The sequence below is a fragment of the Arctopsyche grandis genome, chromosome 4 (genome assembly GCF_051622035.1).
Source record: "Arctopsyche grandis isolate Sample6627 chromosome 4, ASM5162203v2, whole genome shotgun sequence".
Taxonomy (NCBI): Eukaryota; Metazoa; Arthropoda; class Insecta; order Trichoptera; family Hydropsychidae; genus Arctopsyche; species Arctopsyche grandis.
The window spans coordinates 14,853,119-14,865,159 of record NC_135358.1 but is presented as its reverse complement, the minus strand read 5'-3'; the positions used below and the strand labels follow the sequence as shown (position 1 = coordinate 14,865,159).

Below are 12,041 nucleotides of genomic sequence, written 5' to 3'. Positions count from 1 at the left end.
ATATGATACATAGATTTTTTTATTTTGGTCATATCGACGAATTGGGAAACCCCGTAATGTCGCAATGACGCAATATGAAAATAAAATATTACATGAACTTATATACATACATGTATATGATGCTAAATGCTGATGATGATGAAATAAATATATTATATGCAGGGCTTTTTTTCCCATGTAACGCAGTGGAACAGCGTTCCAGCACCTATTTTTCTCGGCATTTTTTATGCTTCAAAAAAATCTAATATATAATTTCGAAAGAGACTTTGCATATATGTAACCTTGATTGGTTGGTTCGTAGACAACACATTCGATTTTTTTTTTCGATTCATAGGCGCTGATTCGATTTTTTTAGATTCGAAGTCCCGGGGGCGTAGGCACCGGGAGCGAAGGCTCCGAGGGCGAAGGCTCCGGGAGCGATGGAGAAGGCGCTGGGGGGCCGCCGAATTCTGGTATACATATAATTTCGAAAGAGACTTAGTATATATGTTTGTTTGTTCGTGACAGTCAATTTAATAAAAAAAACAAATGAATATTCAAATAAATTTATATAAAATAAAACTATTCAAATAAATTTAGTAAAATGTTTACTATTAGATTAGTCATGTTTAAGCGGTTTATATTAAAAATACCAAGCGAAGCGGGGTAAAACTAAAAAGTATTCTATATAATATAATTGATTCTAATAAAAAAACTTGATACGAAGTGAGTTCCGGCACCTTTTTTTTCCAAAAAATCCCTGATTATATGTATGTTTAATATCAGTCAATATTCAGAATCATTCACCATCCACTGGCAGATGGAAGGCTTTTCTAATGTTCTTCCATTTGTTTCTCTTATGAGCAACATTTGTCCACTCAATGCCACACATTTTTCTTCTCATCCATGTGAGACTGTTTCCTGTATGTACTCTTATTATTCAACAATCACGCAATTGAAAATCGGAATAATTATGCAAAGTTAAATTATGACTAATACTAGACCTAAAAAAATCACTACATTTACAGGTCTGTTACTGAGAGTTGGCGCGTTCTCATACTCACACAGAAGCGCGCGAAAGGGATAGTGTCTTTTTATTATTGAATGCAGTGTGACAGCATGCTATACACCTTTTCACTTACACAACACAAGCGCATTTGTTCGCGCTAACTCTCGGTAACAGACCTATACATTTACATCTAACATTTTACGAAGAATTGTTTTTATATTATGGTGTCGACTGACTTGAGCAATGTTCACGAACATACTGTCAAAAAGTACTTTTATGCTGATTTGTAACAATAAATTTAAAATCAAAGAATACTAAAACAATTCAACTTAGTACTCGCTAGCATATTGTCAAATTCTTGACAATATGCTCGCGAGCATTGCTCAAGTTAGTCACCACCGTTACATGTTATGTATGTTCATTGTTTACACTTTTATGGTTGTTGTAACACTAAATATAAAGATTTTTTTTGACAATGATATTTATTATCTAAGTAGGTACAACAATTTTTTAGTCATCTTATTTTGTAGGAATGTGTGGTAAATCTTTCTCATGCTCTCGATGCATTCGAGAATATAGATGAAGTCGAAGACTAGGAACATTGAGTAATCCAGTATCGCAAAGATTACATTGGAATCTTTTTCCATCACCATTTTGAAGCCTAAAAAAAGTGTTATTGAAATAAGTCTAATTTATTCACTATACATAAAAAATTTAAAATGTATATTGTTTACCCTTTACAAATGTCATGTATTTTAGCGTTTTCTTGGGCAAGTTTTATAAGGTAATTAGGATTTTGAGGAAGTAAACGAATAGCGTTATGTGGTGGATAAACTGCACATGTATTGAATAGATCCGGACAATTCAAAACTTCCTTGGCATCTACTTTATTCCACTGCCACAAATCAGGTGTAGCCACAAATTCCTGTTGCTTCCGATTACGAGAAATCAACCTGATAAAAAATATACAAATGTATAATATGTACCAATTAAACACTTGCAATAAATAGAATTTCTTAAGTATATTACTTTTCGATGATTTTTTTTATTGTTTTTGGGGTTTCGCTTCTTTGTTCATCTGTCATCAATTGTGTATCTGATTTTAATAACGCAAAATCCATTGTATATCTTAAGAAATTTATCTAAAAGTTCAATTTCATTTTATATAAAGTATAGTGTTTTATATGCATACATACATGTACATATATTATTTTTATGCATTTAAAATATGTACTCACATTTTTAATATCTTCATTGGTAATCTCAAAATCAATATTAACTAGCATGTCGTGATCGGGGAATATAGGTTTTCCGTCTACATGACCAAGACCACAAAGAATCGCAACATATCGGTCACGTGTAGCATTGCAACACAATTCAGCAGTTGGACAAAACATCAATGACACTAATTCTGCAAGTCCTGGAATACTTGGCATTAGTGTGGTATTCCTAATCTTGAAAACACTTCCATCAGTTGATTCAGAAACAGATGCTGCTACAAGTAATCTAGAAATAAATCAAATAGTGTTCAAATAGATGCATGGAAACCATAATTAAAGAAATATTAATTCACCAAAATATATATGTACATATATATGTACCTTTGTTTTCGAATTTGAGGTTCAGTGTTCAAAAGAATAGAATTAACCGAGTCCCACTCAACATTTACCCTATTATCTTTACCTGTATGCATAATGCTGTAAACATTTGTTTCCAAAGGACTGAAAATAAAATTATTAACTTATTAACATATTAATTTTATTGCATAAGCACAAAATAATTCCAGGTTCGTTTTATTTTATTACCTAAAAGGTCCTGTAAGATTTATTTGGTTAGTACATTCCTCTGGGGACGGAGATAAATGATCGCAAGAGTCCATATCTTTTTGTAATTGTTGTTCATTAAAAAAAGCTATTTGAGATGGCTGGAAATCTAAAATACGTTCACGTAAATCCTTGTTCATCTGCAATTAAATTTTAAATGTTTTCATGTTATACATTATCTAAAATCTGGAAATATAATGGGCCATCAAATAGTTTTCTTAAATAAAACATATTTTTTAAGAAAATAATGTTGATGTTTTCTTGTTTTCGATATGACAAGAATTAATATCAGAAACCTTTATTTGATCTAAAAGCTCGAGTGCCTGTAATCGAACGCGGGTAATTAAACGAACAATAATGTGTTTCGCATGTAATTAGAATAAATCAAACTTTCAAATAAAATAGAGATATTCGATATTCCCTCATAAATCGTTTTATTTAAGAAAAACTTTCGCGCTAACCATTGGATCACCTTTAAAAAAGATAAACAGTTCCCAACTTTTTTTGAATCGTATACACCCTAGCAGCCCATATTCGAAAATTGTACCCCTATTTAATTTTTTTTAAGTTTAATAAGACTAATCCGCTCCCCCCCCCCCCCCTCCCTAACGGTGCAAAAGGACCTTGTAAATTTTTTATCTCTGCTATACATGCAATAGACAAATCGGCATTCTATTTTTAAAAGTTTTTACAAGCTTTTTATTCTAAATTAGTGTTTTTACCCAGCTTCGCTCGGTATTTGTAATATAAACCGCTTAAACATGACCAATCTAATAGTAAACATTTTATTAAATTTATTTGAATAGTTTTATTTTATCTAAATATTAATTTATTTTTCTACAAACCAACAATAGTTACATACAAAGTCTCTTTCGAAATTATATATTAGACAGTTATCGACTATGAGCACCAGAAAAAGGAAAAATCGCTAAAAACACTTGGGAAGGAGCTTTAACCGATAGATTTGCTATAAGCATAAAACAAAAACGTAAAAGAGAAAATCAAAAATATGTAATAGTGTGGGCTTTAGTTTTATAACCTAGAAGAATGCCTGTATAAATGATTAAGTTGGCATGCATGAGTACAATGAATGATAAGGTTGGTAGCTTGTAGTGTCGGAACAGACCGTTGCAGCGCTACACCTAGTAAACAATGTTTTAAACCGCTCAACGAGTATTATTTTACATTACCGCCCATGTCTCCAAACAACCAAATCCTACAATATTATAAGTTTCTTATTATTATTATTATTATTAATAATAACATTAATAATAAGAAACAAGCCATAAAATTAAAAGCTAAAAAATAATAATAGTAAATTCAAAATAATTAATAGAAAAAAAATAGAAGACCATTAAAGAATAGTTAAAGAAAACCAGTCCATGCAACGTTTAACAAAGGACAAAAATTATCAATAATCGATGTGCGGGAAGGTCAGAAATAATTATTGCATTATTTTTCTACCATTATTTTTTTTTTCGTGTACCCTTCGGGTTACGAGGTTACGCATATCCGTGGTTGGGAAACGCTGCATAATAAAATGAAAATCGTACCTTTGAAGCATAACTTTCTTCAATTACTTGGGCAAAGCCTTCATTAAGAAGAACTTCATTTATATTGGTATTACCAATATACAGTTCCAAAGCGACAACGGAATTTACAACAGAATAAACCTGTTAATAGAAAAACAAGCTGTGTATGAGTATATGTAAAAATAAAAAAATAAAATTATTTATAATTGGAAAATATCAATTGAATACCTTTCCATGTAGCTGATCGCTATTAGTAAATTTTAAAAATCTATCATTTGCCTCTTTCGTCCAGAAGCCCATTGTATCCTTAATAAATGATGGGCCTATTTCAGCTAGGGTACACTTAAAAGCAACAGGTTTCATTTCAAATAGCCTTTTTATTGTAGGGTTAAACTCTCGTAATTGATCAAATGGTATTTCTTCACGTTGTCCAAAGTCAATAAAATGAACCTATCATTGATAGTAGAGAGTTTGAATTAATAATCAACTAATTATTTTTGCAGCGATTGCATACTTCATTATTTTATTTTCTTTGAGGGGAAACTAATGAAGTATTCCTTAACATTTGTATTAAAAAAAAAGCTCACAACTCGATTGGAAATTACTGCAATACATTACAAAGCTAATAAAATTTCTTACCCATGTCAATTTTTTAGGTAAATTTCTCTCAACCCTCGCCCTATAATATTGTCGAGGACTGAGGTCATTAGGTTTAAACAGCGCAGCGTACAAATTTCCAACAATTGGTTTACTATTGAATGGATGTATTGCTTCTTTTGAGGAATTTAGTATATTATATAACCATTCTATGTCTTGCTTAGTACAGTCGTCATGATGATTGGCCCAAAAATTACTGCAATCCTGAGTCTATGAACGAAGAAGAATGGAAAAACTATGAGCTACATATGTATGTACAATGAAATTTTTTTTTCAAAATTCAACGCTAGAAATACTAACATAAGTTATTTTTATTGCAACGTGTGCTTCATCTATTCCCGGAAGCCGGAATTGCATTGAGTAGGGAAGATTTTTAAAAGAGTCTCCACTTGAGTGATATTTTTCAAGATTTTTATCAAGATTTATTCCTAAATCCGATGCTCTTTGTATTGCCTTATTGCACCTAAAATAAACACATCAACAACTTTTATTAAAAAATATATTACATATTTTGCAAAATTAATGTTTTAGTGTAAATTTATTTTAAGAATACTTACGGCATGACATTTAAGGTTAATGGCATTTTTAGCTGTCGCATCTTCAATGCTTGATAAACAAACAATGATACTTTACCAGGTATTTTGGCTCTTTGAATGATCTGTGGGAAACATTTATTTATCGATTATTATTTTTAAATCTATAATAAAAAATAAAAAAGTAAAAATAAATTTATTTATACTTTTGGTTGAGTCACATCTGGACAGGAAACAAATATTTTGCTGCGAAAAAAACAAATATATTTACTATTAATGGATGAATGAGATAGAACATTGCAACGGTTCTAAAATTTCTCTGCTTAAGAAAATGTTACGTATATGTATACTTTTGTAGAGTCTCAAGGCGAAAAGACATTGATTAACAAATCTAGGTGTTAATATTTAGCGCCTCTTCCAGGGATCAAAACTGTGACACCCATGTAACTCTTCAAAAATATTGCAGGTGAAAAAAAACGAGCATCTTTTCGTTTTATTTAAAGATTAAAAGAGATTTTTTGCAGAAAACTTATTTTTTTACTAGTTACATGCTTAATATTCAAAAAAATCTTCTCTATTTAATAAAGAGTATTAGAAGAACATTAGAGGAAGACCAAACATGATTTCAGTAAGATAATACTAGGTTCGTTAGTACTGCATGTGACAATTTTTTGAACAAAAAATGTACAATAATACATATACAATGTTTATTTACCTCACAAATAAGTCTTTATTGAAGTTAATTTGGTATCATAAAAAAATATTGAGGTTAAGAGCTATAATTTAAGAATATTGGAAGAAATTATTATTCTAAAAACGTAAAAATGCAAATTTTTGAATTTGAAATTCTGTATTTGTATTCAATGTCTTTATTTTGATCATTAAAAAATAAACATATACATAATACTAGCTATCGATAAGAGATAATCACTAACCTGCTATTATTGTCAAATTCAATATTCATGTCGACCAAATTCAAACTGCTGAAAATTTTTTTCACTTGACGTGAATACAATGCACTCGGTTGGCTGGTGTCCATATTAGACAAATAAACGGTACAAAAAGGATCTTTGCCACTCAACGTTTTAATAGCTTCATGTTCATCACTTTCACTTCCAGAAGATAATACAAAGTAGTGTGGATAAAAAGCCCCAGCAATTACCATCTAATAAAAGAAATAGTTATAATTATAATAAATTATGCGTAGAAATTTAACTATTGTACCCAGCAGTATAGTTCAGTGGTTGCATTAATGCTAACCAACGAGAGGTTTCCAGATTCCAGCCCTGGGTTGACCCTGATTGAAAAGAAGTTTTTTGGAAATATTTCTGTATTATTGCTGGTCAGACTTGGATATTTGTGACTCCAAGTCGATCGTTTCTTATCAGTTTGCCAATTTATCTGATTTAATTGTCCTACCCACTATGTCATCACTATTTGAATATGATTTCAAAAATGTATAATATATAAATTTATATATGTACAAGTTTAATACCATAGGTGTCGCTCAGAGACAACCACAATAGCATCATGGGAAAATTAAAAAGAAGAAAGAAAAGAAATAATACTACCTTTAAGATTAATGGCAGCTCAACATTGTTCCATAGTGTCCTCCGTTCAGAAAAATTTTCTGAAATTCCTTCATCATACAATCTACGTTTTATCTCATTTACAAGTATACTTAATTCTTCTATTGCATTCAACTGCACAAAAGTAGATTTAGCCCATTCTCGCACTCCGCCTTCAAAATGTGAAAAATTATTTTGCGTTTTAAGACTTGCGTATACCTTTAATAAAATAACACCATCAATAAACAAATGTGTAATTTTTATTTGCATCAAATCAAATTAATATTATAATTATAATATCATACTTTATATACGTTAAGATACGCTATGCAATCACTAGTCGATCCAAAGGCCCAAGTAAGTTTTGAATTGAATGCAGACATTCTTTCTAAAAATGGACTACTAAATACACTCTTTATACTCACAGCAGCGCCTAAAAATTTATTATAATTATTTTTATCTTAAATGAGGTTAAATATTTATAATATTATTGAATTAAAATTACCCATTATAATGCAATCTTCCAAACAACCAAAAACATATCCGAGCATTATGAGTTTTGAAACTCTAACATCAAGAGGAAGTATGGCCATAATCTTCCCAAGATTAGTTATGTCACCATCATCAAAACAAATTTCTTCTCCTAAAGTTTTAGACATTGCACCTACCTATAAAATCATTTTAACATTTATAATAGTCCAACATGTGTAGAATAAAATAAATACATAGTATAATATAATATTAACCTCCTTAAGGACTAGCACAGTTTTAAAGATATTGGTCAAATCTGGAGGGTTCATTGCAAGCGCAAGTACAGCTTTGGGTGACCCCATATTTAAAAGTTTTGTTGATAAAACTAAATTTTCCAAACTACATCGCAATATTTCAGGAGGGCATTCAGTTGGCAATTTATCCTAAAAGTAAAAATATGAATTAATCTATGAATTTTCATATTTGTAAACTAATAATAATGAAACTTACATAAAAGTCTGAAGGTACTAAACGGTACACTTTTCCGTCACACACTCGACCTGCCCTTCCTGCTCGTTGTGTGCAATTGTTTTGGGATGCCCAGCATAATTGAAGGGAAGAAAAATTTGTATTGTGATTACAAATTATCATTTTGGTAAGACAAAAATCTATAACTGGAAAATCAATTTTCAAATTTAATAGATCAATAACGATTCACAAGGACGTGTGGTAAATTTTATTAGTTCAATAATATCACTTTCAAGGGTTTATTTCACAAACCATATTTTATATCTGGTACTGTAATAGAACTTTCTGCAATATTAGTTGCCAATATTATTTTACGACAACCAATAGGAGGGTTTTTAAAGGCTTTAACTTGTTCTTCAGTAGTTATAGTAGAGTGTAATGGAACCAACCACCATTTATGCAATGTGCAATTGGAATCGATCTTTGAACTGAAATATATTTTGAACAATCAAATATTTAAAATAAAAATTGAATAATAAATTATACTCATTTGTCTTATATATATATATATATATATATATATATATTTACCGGATTGCCAAACTATTGAGCATCAAATATAATTCTTCTATTTCACGAATACCTGGCAAAAATATTAGAACACCTTGTCTGGAAGAATCCTTACAAGCAATATCCATTTTTTCAAAAGCGTTTAGTAACTTCACAGTGAATTCATAATGTTTCTTAGATATCGATGGTTCCTCCATGTTTACCTCTGGTAACTTAAATTATATATACATATATTTTTCGATATACATAAATATTATTGCATAAAATAGCATATTAACTGTATATGTACTTACTTGGCCAATTAACGATAACTCATCTAAATAGTATATTCCCAGCCTGTGACTTCTCTTTTCAGACAATGATATTATAGGTATTCTCTCAAATCCATTGCCAGTTTGAGTAGAAAAGTATTTAGAAAATTGCCTAACATTAAATGTTGCTGACATCAATATTACCTGAAAATAATATATTCAATATTTATGACAGTATGAAAACATTTTAAAACTAATATAAACCTTGTAAAAATATACATATTCATTTAAATTATTAAAATATTTGAAGTATAAATTATTACAATAATATAGTAAGAATATTTCTATTTCAAAACTAGCTGTATTACCCGCTTAAGCATGACTAATCGAATAGTAAACATTTTATTAAATTTATTTGAATAGTTTTATTTTATATAAATTTATTTGGATATTAATTTGTTTTTTTTTTCATTAAATTGACTGTCACGAACAAACAAACATATATAGTAAGTCTCGTAAGTCTAGTAAGTGGCGCGAAGGCGCCTTCGCCATCGGCTCCGTCGCCTCCCGGAGCCTTCACCTTCGGAGGCGCCTTCTCCCCCTAGGGCTTCGCCTTTGGCGCTTTCGCCCCCGGGGACTTCGAATCCTTTGAATCGAAAAAAATATAATTTTTTGTTCGATGACGTAACGGATTTCCCAACCAACCAACGAACGAACGAAGGTTACATATGTATAGGCAAAGTCTCTTTCGAAATTATATATTAGATACACGGGTTTGGTGCATCCGCTCTAAAATCGCCAGATTAACAGAATGGCAGCTTTGAACGTAATTCTCGTTTTCTCGAATGATAGATTGCACATCAGATGACGAGTAACCTTTCGATGTGCACAGATACAATTATTAAAATTGAGTTGGATCTTTCTGGCGAGTTTAATAAGGCAAGATTCGGAACTTATCGAATCTTGCCTTATTAAACTCGCCTGAAAGATCCAACTCAATTTTAATAATTACCATTTTAATAATTGCATCTGTGCACATCAAAGGGTTACCCGTCATCTGATGTGCAATCTATCATTCGAGAAGATGAGAATTGCATTTAAAGCAGCCGTCCGTTAATCTGTCATTCAATTTGTCTGGCGATTTTAGAGCGGATGCACCGCATCCTAGATACACATACCTTAACATTTTGGGAATTCTTCCACAGTAATTTTCTTACAATGAGAAGTAAGAAGTCCATATCTTTTTCTCGTTCGTGGACTTCATCCAAAATAATATGAGTGTATGTTTTCATATTTTTACGTGTTACTTAAAATATTAAAGATATAATAAAAAATTAACCTCAAAATTATAATAAATATTTATACGTACACAAGAATTGTAATTACCTAAATTTTGCAAGAATATACCAGTAGTTACATATTGTAATCGAGTATCATTTGAAACCTTTTTATCCAAGCCAATCTATTAAAATAAAATACAAACATCAATAATAATTTATGTTAACTTACAAACATTTTTTAAATAATATTTCAAGAAAGAAACCTGATATCCAACAAGTTCTCCTAGTACTAGATTATTTTCTTCACAGACGCGATTGGCAATAGAGACGGCTGCGATTCTACGAGGCTGAGTAACAAGTATATTGCAGTGCGTTCGATTTTTATAACTGTCTTGCAATATCCACTGTGGAACTTGAGTTGTCTTCCCACACCCAGTCGGCCCTTCAATAATTGTTACAGACTGAGAACGTATACTTCCTAATATCTGAAATATTAAATGAAAAATAATCAAATTCAACAATAATACCAAAAACTGGCCGGTGTGATGATGAACAAAACATGTACAAAGGGGTAGCAAGTTATTGTGCGGGTGCTTTAATAAAGGTTACAGTTGAGATGAATGACATCTAAGAAACAAAGGACGAGCTTCAAGCAGAGATTTGTGACTATTGTTGATTAATAATTGAGTATTTGACCTGAGACTTTATTTTGTCAATAGGAAAACTTCCTTTGGAGACTTTATTCAAGTTATACTTTTGGTATAAAATAGCAGTTTCTTCTTGAAACGAAACGTCTTCCATAGAGTCGGCGTTGTCTTCATCCAACATATCGAGTTCATCTTCTGGCAGCATTTTGAGATGACTCTAAAAACCAAAAACACTACTCGTACAACAGACCCTGTATTAAGTTGACATTTCCAGTACAACCTGGAAATGTAAATTTCTGTATCAAATGGTAAAAGAAAATGTTACATGTTGGGCATCATCTCTCTCTTGGTTCAAGTACTTGGTGGCATAAGAAATGCCTGGAACCGGTTCGAAGGCGGAAACACGCTGAGACTCCGCCTGAGCAACGCCGATCGGTTGCGAATGACTTCCCCCAGAAGCGGCTCCCGCGAAAACGATACGTTTACAATTAGTGCTTTTGTAGAATGCATTTAGTTCATCCATGGCTCATCAGTTGATTTACTACTCCACACCCACTACCAATATCTATTATTTGCCGAGATTACCTGATCACCAGATAACATACGGCGATGCACTCCACTGTCACTTACAATCTACAAGCTACCAACCATCTTCCCTTTGTTTAATGCTGCGTACGGACCAAACCAACGACGATTTTGGTCCAACGATTTAACCAGCACGATAAAACCAGTAGCGTACAAAATATCGAAATAAAAATTAAATTTAAAAATTGAAATTAAATATCAAAATTAAAAATATTATTATTATATTAAAATTAAATTCAAATATCAAAATAAAATTATAATCAATATATTAAAATTAAAATAAAATATTGAAAGTTAAAACAGAACATGCCCAATTTAAATAAATTTTCGAGATTGACCTAAAATTAGATCATCAACAATCACATACAGGTAATCCTCGACTTTTGTTTGTCGAAGATGTTTTGACTTACGAAGATACGCACTAAGATCGAAAAAAAAATCAAAGAATTATTATTTTTACTTCCCCGTAATGCGCAGTTACTGAGAATATATCATGTGTTAGTATGGGTGACCGAGTGATGGTCCCAACCCGACACGTTGTCGGTTGATCAAACGAAATTTTTTTAGTCTTCAATTGTTTCTCTCGTCGAAATAAATCAATTAATTAAATCATTTCAGAGGTAAATTTTATCGGATAATGTCTTCAATTGTTTCTCTCGTCGAAATAA

At 31.2% G+C, this 12,041-nt stretch overlaps 1 protein-coding gene across 1 annotated transcript; it reads right to left on the bottom strand.

Annotated features, from left to right (window-relative positions):
• Window positions 1-530: 530 nt before the first annotated feature.
• Window positions 531-11,455, bottom strand: spn-E (tudor domain containing 9 protein spindle E). The gene is made up of 26 exons (XM_077430281.1): window positions 11,114-11,455; window positions 10,838-11,005; window positions 10,405-10,626; window positions 10,248-10,323; window positions 10,040-10,167; window positions 8,904-9,065; window positions 8,632-8,822; window positions 8,353-8,528; window positions 8,083-8,246; window positions 7,848-8,015; window positions 7,607-7,769; window positions 7,407-7,534; window positions 7,105-7,320; window positions 6,469-6,698; window positions 5,740-5,779; window positions 5,558-5,658; window positions 5,301-5,463; window positions 4,983-5,210; window positions 4,572-4,793; window positions 4,365-4,484; window positions 2,794-2,951; window positions 2,590-2,709; window positions 2,227-2,494; window positions 2,018-2,130; window positions 1,723-1,941; window positions 531-1,649 (listed from the first exon to the last, which is right to left on the bottom strand). Exons 1-26 carry the CDS (start codon window positions 11,309-11,311, stop codon window positions 1,508-1,510), a joined length of 4,284 nt encoding a protein of 1,427 aa, XP_077286407.1. The 5' UTR covers window positions 11,312-11,455; the 3' UTR covers window positions 531-1,507.
• Between the last annotated feature and the right edge of the window lie 586 nt (window positions 11,456-12,041).